This window comes from Schistocerca nitens, chromosome 2 (genome assembly GCF_023898315.1).
Source record: "Schistocerca nitens isolate TAMUIC-IGC-003100 chromosome 2, iqSchNite1.1, whole genome shotgun sequence".
Taxonomy (NCBI): domain Eukaryota; kingdom Metazoa; phylum Arthropoda; class Insecta; order Orthoptera; family Acrididae; genus Schistocerca; species Schistocerca nitens.
Window position 1 is genome coordinate 368694579 of NC_064615.1, and position 25972 is coordinate 368720550.

Consider the following 25972-nt stretch of genomic DNA (forward strand, 5'->3'; position numbering starts at 1 on the left):
TTTATCCGTAGGAAACGAGTGGAGGAGGCTCGGGCAATACCCTTCTCTTCTCCAAATCATGAGTGCTACAATGCCGCCTTCACTATGAGGGAGCTAGATCATGCTCTCAGTTCATCCCAGTCCGTCGCCCCTGGGCCAGATGCTATCCACATTCAGATGTTGCAGCATTTCTCTCTTGCGGGCAAGCACTTTATGCTTAACACACACAACCACATCTGGGCAGAGGGCACATTTCCTGGATGCTGGCATGAAGCCACAGTCATACCCATCCTTAAGCCCGGTAAGGACAAAACCCTTCCTTCCAGCTACCACCCCATCTCTCTAACCAGCTGCATTTGCAAGGTGATGGAACACATGATTCATGCCCAGCTGGTGTGGTGGCTCGAATCTCGCCATTTACTCATGAATGCACATTGTCGATTTAGAGCGTGACGTTCTGCAGTTGACCATCTCATTACTTTGTCCATCCATGTCATGAATGGTTTTCTGCGGAAATCCCAGACTGTGACAGTGTTTTTCGATTTGGAGAAGGCCTACGAATCCTGCTGGAGAACTGGTATCCTCTGTACTCTTTACACGTGGGGCTTCCATGGGCACTTGCCCTGATCTCTTGGAGCATTTTTACAAGACCGAGTTTTTGAGGTGCGTGTGGGTTCTGCTTTGTCGGACACCTTTATTCAGGAAAATGGTGTGCCTCAGGGTTCCATACTGAGCGTTATCCTCTTTGCTATTGCCACTAACCTTATTATGGCCTGTCTCCTGCCGATCATCTCCGGCTCCCTTTTTGTCGATGATTTTGCCATGTATTGCAGTTCTCCAAGCACCTGTCTCACTGAGCAGCATCTTCAGCGCTGTCTTGACTGTCTTCACTCCTGGAGCATCGCCAGTGGCTTTTGATTTTCCAGTGACAAAACTGTCGGTTTGCCTGGAAACGAGGTTGCTGACGCGGCTGCCAAGGCTGCAGTCCTCTTACCTCAGCCCGTGAGTACCTCTATTCCCTCCGATGATCTCTGCATTGCCATCTGTCAGGCGCTGGTGTCCCTTTGGCATCAGCAATGGTCCTTCCTTCACGGGAATAAGCCTTGGCTTCTTAAGCCTCTCCTGGTACCTTGGACGACCTCCTCCTCAGCCCTCCCACCGGGAGGAGATTATTTTAACTTGGCTGCGTATTGGGCACTGCCTTTTTAGCCATCGTCATTTGCTCACTGGCACTGCCCCACCACTTTGTATGCATTGCGCACAAATTTTAACTCCACCACTACCTGCTGGAATGGCCTTTTTTTTACTAATTTGTGTTCCATCTTGGGTTTGCCGTCTGATTTACCAGCTGTTTTAGCAAATGACATGCAGGCTGTCACCTGTGTTTTATTTTTTATGCACCGAAGTAATATAGTGAAGGCCATTTAACGTTTGGTTTTGAATTTCCATTTTTGTGTGGTGTTTTTAGCCCTTTTTTCCATGTACTTTGTTTAGATGTCTCCTATTCTTTCCATTGGGACTGACATGTAGTCATTTCCCTTGTCTCTGTGTTTGCAACCACTAACAGTACCTCCACCATGACAGCTATCGCCTGTTCCATGTCAAAAAGTCTCTTCCTTACGGCCTCGCCACTTCTGCAGTGGAGAGTTATGGTTGTCGGAATATGTCAATATTACCAGAACCTTTGTTGATAGACAATGTTCTGCCCAGCCCATCCATAAACAATTTTCTGCCCCATCATCTATTCTGACACGAGTAAACTTGTTAACCAGCCACCATCCCTATTCCAATCCTGCACCCTGTGTGTCATTCCACTATGGCTGACCTAAGTGTAAGACTGACCCATACACACTCACACTCATCACCTCCTACCGCAGTCCAGCCATATTAACTACCCAATAAAAAACAGACACATGTGTAGAACAAATCATGTTACATATCAGGTATGCTACAGTTGCTGTGCAGCATTCTGTGTGGGTATGATGGGTAACCGTGTTTTTGGATGAATGGCCACTGCCAAACTGTGGCAAACTGCAAGCTTGATCATTCATTTGCCAAACATGCTACACACAACACAAATGACTTTAAAAGCTGCCTCACTACATGTGCTATTTGGATGTTCTCTTCCAGCATACGTTTCTCAGAACTACACAGATGGGAACTACCTCTCCAGCATATCCAGTACTCTTACAATCCTCAAGTCAAAAAATTCCGTGAATCTGTTTCCCTCCCCTTACCTTTTCTGTTCTGTCAATCTCCTTGCAACTCCTTCCCTGTCAACAGCCCACCACTCTAGCCCCCTAAGAATTCCTTTTGTCTTGTGCAGCCACCAAGTCATTTGTCTTTCTTGCTCCCGCATCACCACTGCCTGGCTATCACATCCAGACCTCAGGCATCTTTCCCTAACCCTTTTCCACACCCATCAGCCCAGGCAACTGCACTTCAATAATCATTGTCACCTTCGCCTCAGTGGTGTGTGTGTGTGTGTGTGTGTGTGTGTTTTGTTGAATGTGGGTACTTTCTGCCAGAAGAGGAAGATGAGTCAGGACTTTAAAGCTAGGTAGGAAACAATTTACTTCTGATTCGATGTGGATACATTTCAAAAGAAAATCACATTGTAGAAGGGGCAAATTCTGACAAACACCGTCCAGTTTCCTAACCTCACTAGCACTAAAGAAAACACGAGCTTTGAAGAATTCATTGTGGCCTTGAAAGAATTACAGGGTTCATTTTCTAAACATGACACTGCCAGTCTTACATTTTCTTTCAAACTGTTTTTGAGATGATTTGCTGTTTTGGTTAAAAGTGCCCCTGTGCATGTCAAGATGTAACTGATTGATCTGCAATATATATTCTGTTTTTAAGGCAAACTCTTTTATGATAAAACTGTCCAGGACATTTACATTGTTTTCGTCAGTTACAGTTTCCATGTCTCCATAATGAGGTTGCACAAGTGCTACAAATTTATCTCAGCATATGCATGTGAAAGACCTTGCTTCAATTATGAAACTAAATAAGTCACTATTATGTGGCAACCTGAGTGCAAAAATCTGTAAAATTGTATACATCCATCTGTATGCCAAGAGTGTGTACCAGATAAAAATTACGTCTTCACTGTGCTAGAAATAAACCGAAAACTTGATTTGTTTTTGATAGATGTTTTTTAGAGATGGGAAATACAAAACTAGCATGGGTGTGTGTGTGGTGTGTGTCATTATTCCATACTGGCTTTTCCATTGTTAAATATAAAACCAGATCAAATATAGTGTGACTGCATTACCATTTTAGTATGATGTCTTCAGTTTCTCCCTCATACATCCCCCATCCCCCTCCACACCCCCTCTGCTCAGACAACTTTCTGTGATGGTAGGTGAAATGTGCAGCCAGGCTGAGTGCTATGGCAGTCACACCATGGCATAGCTCACAAGTTGAATTCTTGGCCGCCCCTGTATTAAAGGTGTTTCAGCACAGACTCTTAGCTACCAGAATGACTTGCCCATTGTGAATAGATGGTAGAGCAACACACGTTTACCTGTGCAGCTGCACCTGGGAGTACAGGGTTAACTTAGTGCTAGTGTAAACATTCCCCATGTGCTGATATATTCACTTTCCTGGCTTGAAGGGACTGTAATGATCACTGTGTAGACTGAAGTGAATATTGTGGTGCATCTTGATATGGTATATTCTTGTAGTGCTGTATTAGTTAAAATTAGGAATAATGGAGTGGGTCCCTTTCAGTCAGAGTGCTAAGCTTGAATGCCTTCCCATCACTAATTGCAAAAAGGGTGTCCCACAGAATTATTTACCAATGAACCCTTCTCTCATGTTGAAGGAGGCTGATGTAAAACATCCTAAGTTCATACCAAAGTCATCTATGATTCAGTATCATTTGTGTACAAGCTCTCATTTCAGACATTACTGTTTACAAATAAAGTGTCTGTAGCAGTAATTTATATCTCACTATTAGTGAGAGAATTCATTAGTGAGAGCAGGAAATTCAGCCTTGTTGTTATGGTTCCATCATGGTGGCTTTATTTGTGCAAATAATATTATATGAGTTTTGTTCAATAAGTAATGCAGGCTGATTTTATTCGGGATTCCAATACACAATATTATTCTCCACTCTCGTGGCTACAAAACCATATTCTTAAACTTAATGTCCGTTCAATGTGACAGCCTTATGCTTCATTACTGTATGCTTGTATGCCCGCATTGTACCACTATATTGGTTGACATAAGAGCCAGCGTCTTACTTCCTGCATCAATAATCTCCCTATCATCTATACACTGCTTCCTGTGGAAGCTTCCTCCATTGGGCCAAACAGATGAAAGTCGGGATGTGAGAGGTAATACTCTGTATTACATAAATGGAAATTTTCCTTACAACTCACCATTTGATCTTGAATCCTGCTGGCCTCAGTCACTGCTAGTATCTGTCCCACGCCTACATCCATCCCTGTTCCTATTCGACCCTCTGCTTATTAGTGTACACTCACACCATTACTTCTCAGTTTCCATTCCATCTGTATAACTGCTCCTCTTATTCCACTCCTCCATGAGACTGTGTATATCACACAATATGACATGCTTGCACAATTATATCAGTTGATCGTCCGCTCAAAGCTGGATTATGGAAGCTTTGTATACTCCTCTGCACGGCCGTCCATCTTACGCCGCCTCAACTCTATACAACATCGGGGGTTACGTCTTGCGATCGGAGCATTCTATACTAGTCTCGTCGAGAGTCTTCATGCTGAAGCCAGTGAATTGCCACTAACCTACCGGTGCAATATACTGCTTTGTCGGCTATTATCAATGCCCGACCACCCGTCGTATCATTCCTTTTTTGACGACTCTCTCGACCGTCAATACGGGTTGTATGTATCTGGCCTGCTACCACCTGGAGTTCGTTTTCGTCGCCTCCTTCAGCATCTTGATTTTCCACTCCCTGCAACCTTTAGAGTGGGCAAGAGCCAAACGCCACCTTGGCTCCAGGCTCAGGTTCGTGTTCACCTTGACTACAGCTCGCTCCAAAAGGAGGTTACCTCAGCTTCAGTATACCGCACGCGGTTTGTCGAACTTCGTTCAAAGTTCGTTAATACGATCTTCATTTATACAGATGGCTCTAAGACCATTGAAGGTGTCAGGTTTTCTTTTATTGTCGGGGCACACAGTTTCAAATACCGGCTCCATGGCCATTGTTCGGTCTTCACAGCTGAGCTATTTGCCCTCTATCAGACTGTTCTTTACATCCGCCACCACCGACATTCTGCTTATGTCATCTGCTCTGATTCCCTGAGCGCCATCCAGAGCCTCAGTGATCCATATCCGGTTCACCCTTTCGTGCACCGGATCCAACACCCCTTCAGCAGCTGGCGGACGACAGTTCTCCGGTTACCTTTATGTGGGTTCCTGGCCATGTCAGTATCCCTGGAAACAATGCTGCAGATGCCGCAGCCAAGGCTGCAGTCCTCCAGACTCTGACAGCTTCTTGTTGTGTGCCCTCATCTGATTTTAGCAGGGTCATTTGTCAGCGCATTTTATCGCTGTGGCGTGCCGATTGGTCTACACTTAAGCTTCGGGCCTTGAAACCTCTTCCCACGGCTTGGACGACCTCTTCACACCCTTCTCGTCGGGAGAAGGTCATTTTGAGCCAGTTACAGATTGGACACTGCTGGTTCAGCCACCGCCATCTGCTAATGGCTGTGCCGGCGCCGTTCTGCCCATGTGGGCAATTGCTGACGGTACGCCACATTTTAACGTCCTGTCCGAATTTTAATACACTGTGCATTGATCTTGGCCTGCCATGTACTCTGGATGAAGTTTTAGCGGATGACCCAGGAGCAGCTGCTCGCATTCTTCGTTTTATCCACTTGACAAACCTGTCTAAGGACATTTGATTATGCTGTTTTCTTTTAATCCCTTGCCTGTTAATGTGCCTTTTATAGTGTTGTCCTTTTTAGTTGCTGTTTTCACATTGTACCTCGCAGTGCATTCATAATTTAGCCCGGGCACTAATGACCACTGTAGTTGTGTGCCATAAAACCACAGGAAAAAAAAATTATGCTTGCACCATGGCACCAGAGAGAGCTCTCCAGTGCCACTTCCATATTCCATCCACTTTCTAATCTCCTCGCCCACCATTTCTTTCAACTCTCACCCCCTCCCCCTCCATGCCTCCTTTCTGCCCTTGCCCATTATGACCCCTCGCCTCAATCAAACTGCTATGCCTGTGCCTGTACTGTGTGTGTGCCTGTGTGTGTGTGTGTGTGTGTGTGTGTGTGTGTGTGTGTGTGTGTGTGTGTGTGTGTGTGTTAGCTTTGAAGAAGGACAACATCTAGAAACTTAGCAATGTTCATCTCCTTATCTGCCACTCAAACCTCAACTCTAAAAGTGCACCTTTACTTGTTACAGTTTATATCCCACCCAGAACTTCCTATTATCATATCTATTCTGTATCATAATTCTGGTGCCAAATTTTTATTTGTTCTCATTTTACAGTCATTCAATGGTAAATAGATTTGTTCATCATGGAGTTTATTTTAAAAAAATCTGTAATCCGTAAATATTAAAAATCTTAAACAATATTACAGCAATACAGTGGTGTGTTTACATGTATCTCTACTTTCAGTATGAAGCCATTCCTGAATCTCTGAAGAATATGTTACTAGTAATGGATTCTGCTGGAGTATTTTCTGCTTCTGATGGATACTCACAGTTATGGAATTTGACATGGGACCATATAAATAAGTTCTTACCTACACTGAAAGAAGAACTCTTTAAATCGCATCCATCAGGTATGATGATAACAGTGAATTGCATTCAATGTGTATGATAATCAGAAGCTTTTCTCCCTTGCTGTTACACTGCGTTTAATGGAGAAAACCACTGAAGGGAGACAAAACTTATGGTGTCATTGGTGGTAGTGGTATGAATGAAAAGGTATGTTGAAAAAGAACCAACTATAGCCCAAATAAAATTACCTGTTACTTGACATCTCACATCTTGGAACCTAGTTCTCCCAGTTAGACATGCCTCTGTCACACATGAACTGTCTGCTGTAGCCTGTATTTCACAGTAGAGCATCAGCTGACTTGTAGTTTTAAAGTTGTGCAGTGTACCCATGTAATCCATAATCTAGCACAGTCTGCAGCCCTTTTAGTTGTTGTCCATGATGGCTGTCCATTTCCGGTTGTCAGTTGTGCAGCTGACAGCAACATAGCAGTGCAATAGTGTCATGTGGCAAACAATAAATAACAAGTAGTTTTACTTGGTTTGTGGAGCAGGGATGACTAATACATAAACCTAAAAGTACGGTTGAACCTGAAACTGTTTGAAAAAAATTTTAACGTCTCCTTCAGGATAAGGAAGAGGGACAGGATGGTTTAAGCAAAACAGTTACGCCAAATGATGAAGCAAAGGCAAAAAGATAGGATACATGAGTGAGAAATAAATCCAAGTTGCAAAATAAGGGTGTGTGTGTGTGTGTGTGTGTGTGTGTGTGTGTGTGTGTGTGTGTGTGTGTGTGTGTGTGTGTGTGTGTGGGAGGGGGGGGGGCAGAGGGGGGATTGAGCTAAGAGCAAGAAAATACATATTCTGATTCTGGCATAATTATAGAAATTTGCATTGGAGATGGAAGCATTTCTGAAACTGAAGGAAAAGTCATATTTTTGATTGTTTAATGGTAAAGGTACTGAGTAACTTCCTGCTGACAGTAAGGGAGATTTAGCCCTTTAATGACAATGAATACAGCCAGTGAGCACTTCAACTGCTGTTCAGAAAACTACTGCTGCAGACTTCTTAGTTCTTGTGGGAAATAGTTTGTGGTGTGCGGGAAGTTAGTGGTACAACCTAAAGTGTGCGCCAGATGGATGCAGTTCCTCAGTTGTCACGCTGACTGAATTCAGTGTTTCCCACGTAAAGGTCACAGGCTGTCACAGAGTCTTATAGGTAAGCTATGGTAGTGTTGGATGTTAAATGACTTTGACATGCAATGTGTAGTAATCCAATTCAAAGCTATAAAATAAACTATTTTAATGACTGAATGACAGGTCACCTGATTTCTTCAAAAATAAAATTGATATCATCTTTTTATAACTGGTGAATTCATGTTTTAATTAGATTACATGAATAGATTTTTATTTATACCTGTAGCTTAAATTACTTTTGTGCCAAAATGCTGTGATGGATGGATGGATGGGATTCGACACTTTTAGTTCCCTGTGTGGATATTATATCAGAGGCTGGTTATTGCATACTTGCGTGAATTCCAGAAAAGGGCAGTCGAACTGATCTGCAGTGTCACTTTGCAAACTTTGTATAGGCCATTGTTCAGGTGTCTCAGAGTTCTAACTCTGCTATCCCTGTCTATATATTCGGTCATGGGATTTGTTGTTGACAATATTGAATTGTAAATAGTCTGTATTAATAATTAACTGATGGGAGCTGCTTATTAGTAACACTTTCATTGGACAAGTTTCAGGTGTTGACTATCATTATCAGGATCCATGTTACACAAAAGACAAATGTTTCTTATAATACAGTAGTTACAGTGTATACAGTAGTGTGTTATGCATATCTGATTTTTCAAATTGTGTAATGTGATTTGCCGTGTGTGTAAATGTTTTCTTGCATATGCCAGTGACAATATTTCATAATATTTGTGTGATAATGTGAGTACATGATGTATAAACACACACATGTACTCCGAATAAGGAATTTTTATATGAAAATATATGCAGCTGTCATTGGCAATTGCTGTACATGTAAATGTTGTTTTTGGTGTACAGCACAGTATATATACAGTGCTACTTCTAATTTGTATTGCCTCTGTTAGCAAAACAAGGAAATGTGTTGTCACCATAGAATACTAGTGAAATTTTCAATGAAGTTTTTGTTTTTATATGTCTTTTCTTATAAAATGATGTCAAGAAGCTTTGTTATATGTTTGAAAATTTCTCTCTCTTCCAAAATATTTAGTAAGCTGTGTGTTTCAGCACTGAGTAAGACTTATAAGCGTTGTGTCATGTCACTGGCTGTGACGCTTTGCTCTTTTAAGTGTGTACCAATGGAAGAAAGATTCATGCCAGTTAGGTTCAGATGTTCTTTAAACCTGGTTTTGAAATTTTGTCCAGTTTGTCATATGTAAATTTTCTCAGAGCGATTACATTTTAACCCATAAACACTGAACTTGCAAATGTACAGGAATGTTTTGTGTTATGACAAATTTGTGATCACAATGTGTTCTGTGTTCTGAAGCCTATTTTTAAGCTGCTTTACTGAAGTGCAAGTCTGATGTTATGTGAAATTTTTCTTCGATATAGTATGACAGGCAGGGTGTATATGACCCGGGACAACTGGGAGATCCAGGAAAAACCCAGGAATTTTTTCATCCGGGATGAAACCGGGAAAAACCTGGGAATTGTTTAGAATTCCTGGAATTTTTCATTGTTTTAGTTTTCAGTTAAACTTTTGTGATTTTGACTGGTAAGAACCAATACTCTAACAAAGGATATTACTGTACCCCGCTACTGCAGACTAATACTGCAGCAACAAAACATGAACGAGAGAAAAGAAAAACGAAACTAAAACTTAAGTTGCAAAGGAAATAAGCCGTATACAATAATAAAACAGAGCTCATACAAGCGTCTGCCAACAGCAAAGTGTGTCAAAGGCTTTAGGAAGACTATGCAATACTTTATAACAACAATTTATAACAACAAATTGCCTCCGATGAGTGTGAGGTGACAACTGTTTAAAATAGATTTGTTTGAACTGTTGTGGGCAGGCTCTTGAGCATGCGCAGTTGACTCACGTATGAGTAATACCTTTTCCCACTTCTGGTAACAGAAGTGTGGCTGGGCGCCACTACTTAATATTTCCCCGGCTCGGAAATATAGTAAATCTGGGACTGATGCACAGAGCAGTCTTGAGTTGAGGTGAGGAGTCTCCACGTGATCTGTGTTTACGATCAGTGATTTTGTTGTTTCCTCTTCGTTTATTGCTCTCATGTTAAATGATAACAAAAGGGAGTTTTGTAGCCGGGAGCTATCAAATGAATTAAAATATGTTCGCATAATTATGGAAGGATAAAATATGTTATTAGTTTCAGATATTATTTCCACCTTTGAGAGTCAAGCATTAATCGCCTTACAGAACAATGAACTTATTTTTGCCGGTTTGCTAAAGAGATTTGGCTTAAAATTAATCTTTTCTGCTGAGGGAGTCAATTTATTTGAAACAAAGTGTTTAATTTCACACAATTGGCTAGTTTCAACTGCTCGCTACATTTTAAGTGCACGTATGGCATTATGCCATAATAAAGAACCAAACATGAGATAATACAGTACTGGTACTCCAAGAAAATTTACATACGAATGTGCATTTTATGCCGAATTATGCATTTTAGTATGCTTCACGAAATTCCGATGCTCTTGAAGTATCGTCTGATGATGTCTTGTTTTTTTTATAACATATGTAAGATCTTTTAATGTTTCACACGTATGAACATATGGGCTTTCTGAGTCACCGTGCGAGTGCGGTGACACCTGTTATCTGGCACTCTCTTACAACTGCTGATACGAACCTATTTCTAGCTGCTCACTGGAAAATATTGCAAATGGTGGTTTCAAAAGCGTTACATTCAAAGCAGGTTTCCTTTTATGCAAGAACTTGTGTGCGAGAATGTACGATGAATTTCTTAAATCACAAAGTGTTTGACTCTCATTTAAAAATCAACTCTTTGCGGGGAGACCATTTAGAAGAATTTCGAGCCCAGATGATCAGACATTTACGTTGTTATTAAAAATTTTACTGGCACATTGTGTGATGTGTCTTAAAGTGTAACACACGCAAAAAAGATCAACATTATAGTGGAAACGTAGCTTCTCTTCCAGTTTATTAATCTTAGAGACCAATATTATATGTGAATGCTATGTATATTAATTTAAACCAGTAACTTTTGTTATTTGTGTGTTTGCGCTACTGAAGAGTGATCTTGCTATTGGCTTCCTACATCACGTGTTCATGCTGTCATCAGCTGGCGAGATCACGTGACAGTGAGCTGTGCCTGTCTTACAAAAGAGGCATCGCAATCTCAATTTCAATGTTTCGGAAAGTAACATGCGGTGTTAGGTGGAATTCAAATTTATACCTTCGTAATATGAAAATATGCAACGTACATGTTGCTGCACATTAAAGGTCTTTCAAAAAATGTTTTTCCCCCTGAGTTTCATTTTCTAAGGTGCCAGGAAATTCTCCTCCGATATATAAAACCATAAACATTCAAAGGATTGACGAGTTTTACTGTGCCAAGGAAGAGTATACTGTCACTTAACACAGAAAAAGTGTATTTTCACCCGGGAGAAAGTGTATTTTTAACCGGGAAATGCAGGAATTTTTTTTTTCTTGTCCATGTATACACCCTGACAGGGCACTGTGTATGTTTGGTATAATTTGCTCTTGTTAAGGTAATGTGATCTTCTGTTTTCTTTCCATTTCTGTATAGTTTTCTATCTCTCAGAAAAAAACTGGAACATTAGTTCAGAGCACATTTGACTGAAAACTGATATGCACTTGGCTAACACTTGTTCAAGCATTGTGCAGAAAGGTGTGTATCAGTCAGCATGTTTCATTTGCAATAGGTTTCCAGCAGAACTGGAAAAGTTGAGTCATAAACCCTAAATAGTCAGATATAATTAGCAGAGTTTCCTTTCTTTTCAAAAATAATTTACTAATAATAAATGTACATCCTTTCAACATAATAAACACATGTTCATGTCAAGTAGAACACAAAAATATCTTTTGTTAGCAACACATCGTAAGTGTCATCATTTATTACAGTAATTAGCACTGCTTTCTTTTAAAGGCTGAAGCCTCGATAGTAAACAAAATTAGTGTTACTAGTGTGAAGACAAATGTAGTTGTTGGTTCCTTGAGGAAAATAAATCTTCAGTCACAGGAGGTTGAAATTTAAGTATGTAAAGGAAAGTCTTACACCTCGTCTCCCTGCCTTTCTGCAGACAGTATTTAAAATTAATAAAAATGAAAAAAAAAAAAAAAAAAAATTGAAGTAGCAGTTATAAAATAGTGTAAGTGTTAAATAACAACAGTGTTTGCTTCCATTAACTGTAGTTGTGCAATTGACATATTGTTTTTATGGCATGGTTATTATTTTTAGTGCATTACCAAAGCTTTCCATATATTTGGCATTGGTTGTGATTTTCCAGTGTTTTGATTTCAAGATATCGTAGTCGTAGTCTACTGTTGCTCGGTGATGTATTATACGTTTCTTGGGCACACACAAACTACTCAGTTCCTTGAAGTAGTTAAAACTGTTATGTATAAATTATTATTTATTATTATATTTTAATGTGTTCTTTATTCACATTTTCTTGGGATTCATTATTTCTTTAATGCTTTCATTCATGATTTTTTTAGAAAAATTCATTCTACAGCAAAGTAGCTTTGTCTCACATTTTCTTAAAGAAACTCGTAAATTAATAAATAAAAAATAAGGTGGTGACATGTCTCCTCCAATAGAGATTACAATGCTTGAGAGAAGAGCTGCACTGACGTGGTTTTAGTGATCCACATTTACACTCGTCGTTCAGTTGTACTCGCAGGTGACTAAAGTCTTATCGGATGTTGCTCACTGTTGCTGCATATGATACTGTCGGTTGTGACACACACAGACTATTATTACTTAAACCATGTTGTTCTGAAATTTATATTGCAATATGTGGAGAATTTTCAAGGACTAACAACTTTAGAGAATGACATGTTGGGGACAGAAATCGAAGCAATGTCAGACAATCGAGAAACTGTCAAACACTCCTAATGAATCTTGGTCGGCCATCCAAGAACATTTGCAGCAAATTGAAAAGACGAACAGAGCTAAGCGATCCACCACAGGCAGCTTATTGCTTCGGCAGAACTATACAGAAGCAGCTTTTTTGATTGCTTGATCACTGGAGATGAAAAGTGGGTTTTCTATAATAACCCAAAATGCAAAAGGCAATAGCTGTCTCCAAATGAATCGCCGCAAAGCTCAGCTAAGCTAGATTTACACTCCAAAAAAACACTTTTGTGTGTTTGGTGGAGTATTTGCTGGGACATTTGCTTTGAGGTGTTGAAACATGGACAAACTGTGAATGCAGACATTTACTTTGAACAATTTGATAGGGTAAATAAATCTTTAATTGGAATGCTATTCTGCAACATGAAAATGCAAAAGCATACTGCACTAGACAAATCCTGGATAAAAGTAATGTATTGCGGTGGAAGGTATAGTCATACCCACCTTACTGCCCAATATTGTGCAATCTGATTTTTATTTATTACAGTTGCTACAAATTTTGCAAGTGGCTAAGTCCCAGCTCCAGATATTTTGCTCAAAAAACAGAAATTGATTTTTATCACTCCAGCACTGAGAACTTGCATATTAGATGGCTAAAGGGGGTTGACAAAGAGGGTGATCACATCATTATTAAAAATGAAAATTGTTAACAATTTACCTATTTTAATTTAACATATAAAAATAACAATGTTTTCTTTTCCCTCTAACACATATTGACAGTTGTAGAACTCATATAGGTGGAGGTAGAGGGATGCATTGAGCATGTCATACAGTGGGGTTGGCTGCAAGGGTTGGAGTCGTAGCATAGGGAAATAAGTGCAGGAGGAGTATTGTATGTGACCAAGATATTGCGAGGGCTGGGAGGGAAACAAAAAAGTATTGTAGGTATGCGGAGCAAAAATCATTTCAGGAGTTGATGTTATGAAGCTACAGCCTTGTCGAAGTAGATGATTCATAGGAGGTGTGTCCGGAAAGTAAGTAACATTCTGGAAAAAACTCAAAAACACTTGTTCAGCAAAAAACTGAGTTTTGCAAGACAGAGAATTTCTTAAACTTACTTTTCTACATAGCTGCCACCATTGTTCAGACATTTGTAATAGCTGGAAACCAAACTTCTCTGTGCCCTCTTCATAGATAGAAGCCACTGATGAACATCGTTTTTATTTTTCCCTTCCTCCAAACTCGTGCTTAAAGTTCAAGAACAAATGGTTGTCAGAAAGTGTGAAATCAGGACTCTATGGTGGGTGCCCAAACTGCTCCCAACCAAACTGTTGAATAAGATTTTGAATGACACCAGCAGAATGGGGACGTGCATTGTCATTAAATAACAAAATGCCTTTTGAATTGTGTGCTGAAGTTTTCTCAGCGTTTCACAGTAACATACTGCACTGGCGGTTTCACCTCTGGGGAGGAACTCCACGAATAGAATACCCTGTCTGTCCCAGAACACAGTGCACATAAATAATAATTTTTTTTGTGCTGACAACATTGCTTCAGATTTTTGTATTGTGGAGGATTGTGAGTGGCTTCACTCAATCAGTTGTTTTGATTCTGGAATGACATGACAAACCCAAGTTCCATTACTGGTCATAATTCAGTTTAAGAAATCATCTCTCTCATCATTGTATTGACTAAGAAATCTGTAAGCACTTTTGGAACCCAGCAGGGACACAATTGCACATTACAGAACCGATTTCACAGTCGGCGGGCTTAGAGATTGTCTTAAACATTTTGAATGATCACTAACAAATGTCAACACAATCCAGCTGCAATGGGGCAAGTGGTAAGACAATGAACAAGAGAGTCAAGTGCGAATGGGCAGAACTGCGACACTAATGCTGTGGTGGCAGTAGAATGAAATTGTACTTACTTTCTGGACATACCTTGTACATTCATAGGCTATGACTGTCTGAAACATGCCCTGAAATGAGGTCCATTTTGTCTGACATTTTGCCCACGACATCTAGAAGAGATTTTTGTTGCCCTCGCGATCTCCACAGTGTCCTGGTCAGACTCTATGCTCCTTCTGCAAATCTCTCTTTACCTCATGGCTCCTACTCCTGTGGCTGTCCCTGCTGTATGACTTGCCTGATGCACCCTCCTACCTCCATCTATATCAGCCCTGTAACTGGCAAAACCTATACTATCAAAGCAACCCTCTTGTGAAACGACACTTATTTACCAGCTGTTAGGTAAACTCTGTTTGACCTTCTACACTGGTATGTTTATCACCAAGTTTATGTTAAGGTGAATGGGCACAGACAGAGGGTATATACTGGGCTCACAATATCCTGTTGCAGAACATGCTCTAAAACATGACAGCCATGACATTCGTACCTCTTTCAGCACACATGCCATATGGAGTCTCCCACCTAACACCAATTTGTCAGAACTCCTCAGGTGGGAGCAAGTGTTACAAACTGTGCTTGGTTGTTATTTTCATTGATGGGACAAATAGTAAATTTCACCAAAGTTTTGCCACCTGTGATTTCATTAAAATGGGCTAATGAGAAAGTTATTTTCTGAAATTCTCTACACATTGCAATATAAATTTCAGAACAACACAGATAATAACAATCTGTGTGTTTAACATTAGAAATGTCCTGCCCACTAGCCTTCCCACACCTCCCACAGTGGTTTTCTGCTCCCAACAAACCTACACAACATACTTGTCCGTCCCTACACAACCTCTACTCCCAGCCCCTTACCTCGTGGCTCATCCCTGTAATAGACCTAGATGCAAGATCCTCCCACCACCACCTACTCCAGTCGGTCACAAACTTCACCTGTCCCATCAAAGGCAGGGCTACATGTGAAATTAGTCATGTGATCTCCAAGCTAAGCTCCAACCATTGTGCTGCATTCTGTGTGAGCATGACAACCAAGCTGTCTGTCCGCATGAATGGCCACTGACAAACTGTGGCCAAGAAACAACTAGACCACCCTGTTGCTGAGCACACCACCCAGCATGACATTCTTCATTTCATTGACTGCTTCACAGCCTGTCCCATATGGATCCTTCCCACCAACACCAGCTTTTCTGAATTGCTCAGGTGGGAACTCTCTCTGTAATAAATTCTATGTACCCATAACCCTCCTGGCCTGAACTTTTGTTTGTCGTGTGCCATTAGCCCCTTCCCTGTTCCCTATACAGCCCTCTATTCCACCAACGTGCTTTTTACCTCTCTCCTTTTCAGCTACCCCCCCCCCCCCCCCTCGCCCCACCCAACATCTCCCCCACCCCCTGTCTAACCTCCTGACTGCACCTTAGCTACCCTACTCACTCTCCACCTCATCCCTGCACACTCCCCAGCAGCACTTCCCCATCCCCCACCCCTAACCTGGTATCCCCCTCCCCGCCCTAGCCTCCTCCTTACCCCGACCCAGTTGCCCCTACTATTGTGCACAGCTGCCACTGCTCGTAGTGTGGTTTCAGCTGGCAGAGACTGTGGGCGTGTGTGTGTGTGTGTGTGTGTGTGTGTGTGTGTGTGTGTTCTATTTTTGACAAAGGCCTTGTCAGCCGAGGGCTTATTTTGTGACCGTCTTTTTGTTGTGCCTACTGCAGCATCTCCACTATGTATTGAGTGGCAACTGTCTGTCCTTTTCATAATATTGTTTCACAACTGACAGTCTTTAAAATGTAGGACAGTGAGCAAAATCTGATAAAACTTTAGTCACCTGTGGGTGCAAGTGAAGCATGAATGTAAATGCAAATCATTAAAACAAAGTTAGTGCAGCTTCAAGCATTGTAATTTCTATTGAAGGAGACATATGTTTGCGAGGTTGTTTCAATTAACCCTCAGAAGTCTTGGTGGGAGGCCCTTACACATCATCCATACAGTTCTGATCTCTTCCCATGTGATTTCTGTGTGTTCGGAATGCTAAAGAGACACACATTTGTTTTAGATGAAGAGTTGTACACCTGGCTACAATCATGGTTCTGTTGGCAGTCAGAAACATTTATTCATGAAAGCACTGACCCTCTGGTCTCACAGTGGAGTAAACATATTAACACTTATGGTGATTACATTTGAAGTAATAAACAGTATATCAATTTTTTTATCTGTCTCATTTTCATTTTGCTGCCCCTTATAATTCAATGTTTTGTGCATACCATACTCTTGGAAACTAAAAAGATGTGTTTGATGCATACAACCTAGTATCACATTAGTTTACAACCAATAAAAGTAAAAGATATGTTACTTCATTGGCTATATACAATAAAACTCAATTACATGTCTTGAATATTGACCCATCATGGAAGGGTTGTAAACAAACTAGCTAATAGTAAACAATATTTGTAGGTCACTGTCAATAAATATTTTAATTTATGTCAAATGGGAACAAAGAGCATTAATAATGCTGAAAGCGCTTAACTGAAAAATTGTTCTATTAGGGACAATGTTGATTTTCTATCAAGTAGTACTTGGTGAGGATGTCTAGAACCATTTATGCCCAGCTTTGGATCACTTCCCACAATGAGATCACCAGTGAGAGTTGAGCAATATGATGGGGGAGGCACTGACAAATTGTTTTTTGATGTAGATACCTCCAGTTAATAAGATGTAAAAGAAACAATGAAATATTTATGAGCTTTGCAGGCAATCATTAGTATAAAAACATGCTGACAAATCATATTTATATCATTGGGAAAGATATTGTGTAACAGAATTAAAAGTAATGACTGTTGCAATAATCAAAGGTGACCAAAGGTAACACACTGGAGGAAATGGGAAGACAACTGTGAAACACTGTAGATCAGAATATTGATTCGTATATAAATATTGTTACATGCAAGGGCTATCCACAAAGTACATTACGTTTTGGAATTAAAAATAAATAAAGTTTTGGATTTTTTTTTATTATATACAGATGAAAGCCACACTTAAATACTACTTTTCTACATAGTTGCCATTTAAATTAAGGCACTTATCGTAGCGATGGACGAGCTTGGAAATTCCTTCGTCGTAAAATTTGGCCGCCTGCGCCTTCAACCACATGGTTACCTCTTCTTGAAGCTGTGCGTCGTCGTCAAAACGCGCATAGCCAACCACTTCTTCATTGCTGGGAATAAGTGGAAGTCGCTTGGTGCCAGGTCGGGACTGTACGGCGGATGAGGAAACAACTCCCACTTAAAAGATTTGAGAACTTCACGAGTGGCATTTGCCGTGTGGGCCCGGGCGTTGTCGTGAATCAGCAAGATCTTTGAGCCCAACTTTCCCATGCGCTTGTTTTGTATTGCTCTTCTGAGGTTGTGCAGAGTTTGGCAATACCTTTGAGAGTTTATTGTAGTGCCTCTTTCCAGGAAATCCACAAAAATCACACCTTTTCTGTCCCAAAAGACAGTCGCCATCACCTTCCATGCCGACATTGTCTGCACGCATTTCTTGGGTTTTTGGGGGGAATTTGTGTGCCCCCACTGCATTGACTGCAATTTTGTCTCGCAGTTCACATGCTTGACCCATGTTTAGTCACCAGTAACGATGCGATCGAGTAATGAGTCGCCATCTTTCTCGTAAGCATCCAAAAACGTTAACGCTGCAGCCATTTGCTGATTTTTGTGAATCTCTGTCAAGATTTTTGGTATCCATCTTGCACAAAACGTGTGGTAATCAAGGTTTTCGGTAATGATTTCGTGCAACAAACTTCGTGAAATTTGTGGAAAACTCGTAGAGAGTTACGTTATTGTGAAATTACGGTTTCCACGGACCGCAGCATAGACTTTTTCGACAAGTTCGGCAGTCACTATGCTGGGTCTTCCACTTCGCTCTTCGTCGTGATCGTTAGTTCGGCCATTTTTAAATTTTATGACCCATTGACGCACTCCACCTTCAGTGATTATGTTTTCCCCATACACTCCACAAAGCTGCCGATAGATTTCTATCGGTGTACAGTTTTTTGCAGTCAGAAACCTTATTACAGCTTGCACTTCACACTTCGCAGTATTTTCAATTAACTCTGACATTTCAAACTGTCACAGTAACTCAACGGAGTACAGCACGAACCTCTCGCTAGCACGACAGGATGCCGACTGAGCGGCGGAATGCCATGACACCAAGATGGCCATGCTAGCCCCGCCCCTAACGGACACAAACGAAAACGTAATGTACTTTGTGGGTAGCCCTCGTAGTAATGGTAATAAAGTCCAAATCAGGAAGCAGGCTTGTCCATGAAGTACAAAGCATAGTACTAAAAGCACTTTCATGACCAAGACCAATATACAGCCAAAACTGAACTGTATGGAGAGAGCTGCTATTTATACAGACATTGAATAAAACAGAACGTGTCAACATTACGAGCTTAAGAAATTCTGAGTACCTTTCAGGAACGATAAACACTAAATAACAAATACTCTATGGTGGTCTGATTTGAACCAATGATGCACAATGCACAAGCCAATGACGCATTCCACTTTGCCATTCAGCTCATGGTAGGATATTCCTACTGTCTTTTGCTAAGACAGTTGAGGTAAAATTAAGACAAGATGGGGAGAAAGTGTGACTAACACCTTAGATTAAAAGATCTGGTGGCACGAAGAGGGAATCAGACTGACAGTAATTAAGAACAAAAATTACATTACCAACAATATTGTAAAATCCTCTTGCCAGTTGCTAAAAAAAGGCAAGATAAAACAAATTAAGTAGAAATTGTGCTCTAAGAATAAAGTGAAACAATCTGAAATAGTATTGTGTAGTGAACAGCTGAAGTGAGTGAGATTGTTGACACTGAGTTGCCAGATAAGTGGGTAGAAACAGGAAAGATGGGAATTTTACTCCCATGAGTGACTTAAGAAAAAAAAAAAAATCCATATTCTCAAGAATGTTGTAAAGCATCTTGAGAAGCATTGAACTATGTTGCCCTTTAGACGAGATATGAAAATCTGGAGTGCAGCTACTGAGTAAAGACATGACACAGTTGATAAATTGTCTTGAAATGGCCAGATTTTTGGTTGGTCTGTTTTAGGTTAATATGTAAACACTAGTTTATTTACAAAAAGAAATGTTGTTGGACAAAACCCAGTTTGAATAGTGTTCAGAAACGAGTTCAGTTTATTGTTCTCCAACAAGTACAACTATATTCTGGTTTCTGTTGAATTAGCTTATGATTTTTGTTTGTTCTAAACTTTGAATCAAAATTGCAGATGTTACCCAATATAGCAAACTAGTTAGCAGGTCAAAGTGGCCAGTCCGTCGTGTTTACACCTGAGAAGCAGGAAGGGCAGGTAGTAACAGCGTACACTCCATTTCCCTTACAAATGAAATGCTACCACATGCTGGAAATCTGTATGAGCCACTGAATGAAGTGACTTTACTTAAAACAATAACACTGACAGAACTTACAGTAGTCTTACCTTGGCGGCTGCTGCTGATGCTTTGCAGGTAATGTCACTAAAACTACCTTCCCTTTTGATGTTGCTATTTTCCACAGCGACATACGTTGATCCATCGTTTGCTGTTTTCATTGTGGGTGGTAATGCTGACTCTTTGTTTGAATCTATGCTGTCTGTTTTCTTATATATTCAGTTTCTTCTTCTGACTGTGTCTCTCCTCATCATCATACACTTTTTTAGTATGTTGCATACCTAATTTTCTGCTGTCACAGCATTAAAACAAATGTCACAGGAGTGAAAGGAAACTGACAGCATGTACTAATTGTTAATGTCTTTGGTTAGTAGTTGCGAGGTCCCAGGTCCTATTCCCAGTGACCACCTCAATTTTTTTCTCTGGTGGAAACATTTTGGAAGATGGTTCCCTCAGCTATATGAAGCCAACTGAAGAGCTGCATGAATGTAAAACCAGTGAAAATGATGCATAATTCACTAAGGTAGTGTTTTAATTGAAAGTGTAGGGGCACATAGTTTTATTGGCTACAGAGCATCAGCAATTATTATTTTTTTGTGTTAGTGGGTGAGGTGCTTGACCTATTAAAACTACAGATCTTATTCTTTGCATAATTCCCTCCCAGTTCTATAGGATTAATGTCTAGATGGTATGGCAGAAGTAGAAAGGTAACCTATTACTTGTAAAATTTTGCCGGCTGGAGTTACCAAGCGGTTCTAGGCGCTACAGTCTGGAACCACGCGACTGCTACGGTCGCAAGTTCAAATCCTGCTTCAGGCATGGATATGTGTGATGTCGTTAGGTTAGTTAGGTTTAAATAGTTCTAAGTTCTAGGGAACTGATGACCTCAGCAGTTAAGTCCCATAGTGCTCAGAGCCATTTGAACCATCTGTAAAATTTTGTCAGTAGAATAAACAGGAGAGGGTTTGTGCTCCTTAATTATTGCCAAAAGGTTCGCTTTTCTTGTGTGTGTGTGTATATATATATATATATATATATATATATATATATATATATATATATATATATATATATATATATATATATATATATCTAAAAAGAAAGATGATGAGACTTACCAAACAAAAGCGCTGGCAGGTCGATAGACACACAAAAAAACACAAATATACACACAAAATTCTAGCTTTCGCAACCAACGGTTGCTTCGTCAGGAAAGAGGGAAGGAGAGGGAAAGATGAAAGGATGTGGGTTTTAAGGGAGAGGGTAAGGAGTCATTCCAATCCCGGGAGCGGAAAGACTTACCTTAGGGGGGGAAAAAGGACAGGTATACACTCGCACACACACACATATCCATCCACACATACAGACACAATCTGTATGTGTGGATGGATATGTGTGTGTGTGCGAGTGTATACCTGTCCTTTTTTCCCCCTAAGGTAAGTCTTTCCGCTCCCGGGATTGGAATGACTCCTTACCCTCTCCCTTAAAACCCACATCCTTTCATCTTTCCCTCTCCTTCCCTCTTTCCTGACGAAGCAACCGTTGGTTGCGAAAGCTAGAATTTTGTGTGTATATTTGTGTTTTTTTGTGTGTCTATCGACCTGCCAGCGCTTTTGTTTGGTAAGTCTCATCATCTTTCTTTTTAGATATATTTTTTCCACGTGGAATGTTTCCACATATATATATAAAAAACAAAGATGATGTGACTTGCCAAATGAATGTGCTGGCAGGTCGACAGACACACAAACAAACACAAACATACACACAAAATTCAAGCTTTCGCAACAAACTGTTGCCTCATCAGGAAAGAGGGAAGGAGAGGGAAAGACGAAAGGATGTGGGTTTTAAGGGAGAGGGTAAGGAGTCATTCCAATCCCGGGAGCGGAAAGACTTACCTTGGGGGGAGAAAAGGACAGGTATACACTTGCGCGCGCGCGCGCGCGCGCACACACACACACACACATATCCATCCGCACATACACAGACACGAGCAGACATTTGTAAAGGCAAAGAGTTCGGGCAGAGATGTCAGTCGAGGCGGAAGTACAGAGGCAAAGATGTTGAAAGACAGGTGAGGCATGAGCGGCGGCAACTAGAAATTAGCGGAGGTTGAGGCCTGGCGGATAACGAGAGGAGAGGATATACTGAAGGGCAAGTTCCCATCTCCGGAGTTCTGACAGGTTGGTGTTATTGGGAGGTATCCAGATACTCCGGACGGTGTAACACTGTGCCAAGATGTGCCGGCCGTGCACCAAAGCATGTTTAGCCACAGGGTGATCCTCATTACCAACAAACACTGTCTGCCTGTGTCCATTCATGCGAATGGACAGTTTATTGCTGGTCATTCCCACATAGAAAGCTTCACGGTGTAGGCAGGTCAGTTGGTAAATCACGTGGGTGCTTTCACACGTGGCTCTGCCTTTGATCGTGTACACCCTCCGGGTTACAGGACTGGAGTAGGTGGTGGTGGGAGGGTGCATGGGACAGGTTTTACAGCGGGGGCGGTTACAAGGGTAGGAGCCAGAGGGTAGGGAAAGTGGTTGGGGATTTCATAGGGATGAACTAACAGGTTACGAAGGTTAGGTGGACGGCGGAAAGACACTCTTGGTGGAGTGGGGAGGATTTCATGAAGGATGGATCTCATTTCAGGGCAGGATTTGTGGAAGTCGTATCCCTGCTGGAGAGCCACATTCAGAGTCTGATCCAATCCCGGAAAGTATCCTGTCACAAGTGGGGCACTTTTGTGGTTCTTCTGTGGGAGGTTCTGGGTTTGAGGGGATGAGGAAGTGGCTCTGGTTATTTGCTTCTGTACCAGGTCGGGAGGGTAGTTGCGGGATGCGAAAGCTGTTTTCAGGTTGTTGGTGTAATGGTTCAGGGATTCCGGACTGGAGCAGATTCGTTTGCCACAAAGACCTAGGCTGTAGGGAAGGGACCGTTTGATGTGGAATGGGTGGCAGCTGTCATAATGGAGGTACTGTTGCTTGTTGGTGGGTTTGATGCGGACGGACGTGTGAAGTTGGCCATTGGCCAGATGGAGGTCAACGTCAAGGAAAGTGGCATGGGATTTGGAGTAGGACCAGGTGAATCTGATGGAACCAAAGGAGTTGAGGTTGGAGAGGAAATTCTGGAGTTCTTCTTCACTGTGAGTCCAGATCATGAAGATGTCATCAATAAATCTGTACCAAACTTTGGGTTTGCAGGCCTGGGTAACCAAGAAGGCTTCCTCTAAGTGACCCATGAATAGGTTGGCGTACGAGGGGGCCATCCTGGTACCCATGGCTGTTCCCTTTAATTGTTGGTATGTCTGGCCTTCAAAAGTGAAGAAGTTGTGGGTCAGGATGAAGCTGGCTAAGGTAATGAGGAAAGAGGTTTTAGGTAGGGTGGCAGGTGATCGGCATGAGAGGAAGTGCTCCATTGCAGCGAGGCCCTGGATGTGCGGAATATTTGTGTATAAGGAAGTGGCATCAATGGTTACAAGGATGGTTTCCGGGAGTAACAGATTGGGTAAGGATTCCAGGCGTTCGAGAAAGTGGTTGGTGTCTTTGATGAAGGATGGGATACTGCATGTAATGGGTTGAAGGTGTTGATCTACGTAGGCAGAGATATGCTCTGTGGGGGCTTGGTAACCAGCTACAATGGGGCGGCCGGGATGGTTGGGTTTATGAATTTTGGGAAGAAGGTAGAAGGTAGGGGTGCGGGGTGTTGGTGGGGTCAGGAGGTTGATGGAGTCAGGTGAAAGGTTTTGTAGTGGGCCTAAGGTTCTGAGGATTCCTTGAAGCTCCGCCTGGACATCAGGAATGGGATTTCCTCTCGTTATCCGCCAGGCCTCAACCTCCGCTAATTTCCAGTTGCCGCCACACATACCTCACCTGTCTTTCAACATCTTTGCCTCTGTACTTCCGCCTCAGAGGGAAACATTCCACGTGGAAAAAATATATCTAAAAAGAAAGATGATGAGACTTACCAAACAAAAGCGCTGGCAGGTCGATAGACACACAAACACAAATATACACACAAAATTCAAGCTTTCGCAACAAACTGTTGCCTCATCAGGAAAGAGGGAAGGAGAGGGAAAGACGATAGGATGTGGGTTTTAAGGGAGAGGGTAAGGAGTCATTCCAATCCCGGGAGCGGAAAGACTTACCTTAGGGGGAAAAAAGGACAGGTATACACTCGCGCACACACACACATATCCATCCACACATACAGGCACAAGCAGACATATTTAAATATGTTGTTATTTTATATATATATATATATATATATATATATATATATATATATATATATATATATATATATATATATATATATCCCTCCATTTCTACATGGTATTCCGATGTTTTCCTGTTATAGCTATAGAGGGGAAATGAATACAAAATGAAAAACTACATTCACAGCAATGAAATGTTGGCCACCACTGTAGATTGACATTACTCCTCATATGCTGTTACTTCGCAACATTAGTCTCAGTTTGATGTATATTGATTGATTGTTCGTTTAAACAAGCTAGTGGTCAATTTTAATTCCGATGCTTCATTTTTTGTACAAAATCTAATCTTTCTTCTGTTTTCAAATGTGTTCTTTCATCCGCACATAATTATTCATTCATTGTGGCACTTTTTGAAATAAAATACCATAGACAGAACAGCTTTTCTACAGTTTCTTTGCTAATCTGGAATTCCAGTTCTGTGTGACAATAGTATGAAGTTTTTGGAAACAAGGCATTTTTTTGTATCATGTGCATTTATTGGTTCTGTTTTGCGGATGATACTTGAATCTTGCTCAATTTGGCATCATGATCCCCCCTTCCCCCCATAATCATACCATTGATTTACTTAACTTCTACATGACATTTTCTTGCACCTTCTATTGCCTTCTCTGTCAACACTGTCTGATGATTCCCCTTCTCACTGCACCGAGCTGTAACAGTTTTCCACAAAAGTAATTTTTATGATCATGTGCTTGTATCGTGATATAGCGACAATCGGTACTTTGAACTGGAATGTGACTGTAACTTGTCATTCGACCAAGTTAGTTCCCACAAAGACTTGGTAATCACATTGCATTGCAAATTTATACCCAGTCAGAAAAAAATGTACTGATCAGCAAAGAAGCTTTTGCAGTATGTTCAGTGAGACAAAATAAAATGAATTATAAGATAACTTATTCAGATGATGATGATGATGATGATTATTAGTGTTTTAATATAATTTTTTCTATACCAAAGATATTGTTTAATTCTCTTATTTCCCCTTATATCTTCAACTTTACACATAGTATGCATTGTAAAGTCACTTGCAGAGTATGCATGTTGATTAAAACAATGTTATCTTCCTGCATGACATTAGCACTAAGCACACTACGTGAAATAATATAATGGTCTTCCTGTACAACACTCCAAAAACAGCTGAACACACTCTAGTCTCCTGATTTAAATGTGCTGAAAATTATGGAACATCTTAGTATTCTGCCATAAAAGCAGTTGTATCGCAAATTAAAGTAATCTCATGGGCATTTTCCAGATGCCCAGAGCAAAATATTGCACTGTAGCTGTTGAAACTGATAGATCCAAATTAATAAAAGCTTTCAAATAGTACTACCTCATTTTTACATGCAACCGTAATATTTTAGAATGTTACACCAGTGTTGTGTGTGTTTCATTCATAATATACAAAAAACTGGCGGAACAGTTAATCAGTGCCACAAAACTTTTGTTTATGATGGTGTTTATTCAGACACAACACTAACTTTTTTGATTTCCTTCATTTGTTTTAGCAAATATATTACAATCTCAAACTTTCAACCTTCTTTGAGTGTTGAGACTATTACAAAT

The 25972-nt window shown here is 40.9% G+C and overlaps 1 protein-coding gene across 2 annotated transcripts in view; it reads left to right on the forward strand.

The window, feature by feature from the left end:
* LOC126236190 (Golgi-specific brefeldin A-resistance guanine nucleotide exchange factor 1) overlaps window positions 1-25972 on the forward strand; it is a 321970-nt gene that overhangs the window by 236489 nt on the left and 59509 nt on the right. For both annotated transcript variants that reach the window (XM_049945293.1, XM_049945291.1), the window contains exon 30: window positions 6611-6776. In XM_049945293.1, coding sequence (XP_049801250.1) covers window positions 6611-6776 — 166 coding nt within the window. The remainder of the gene's footprint in view (window positions 1-6610; window positions 6777-25972) is intronic.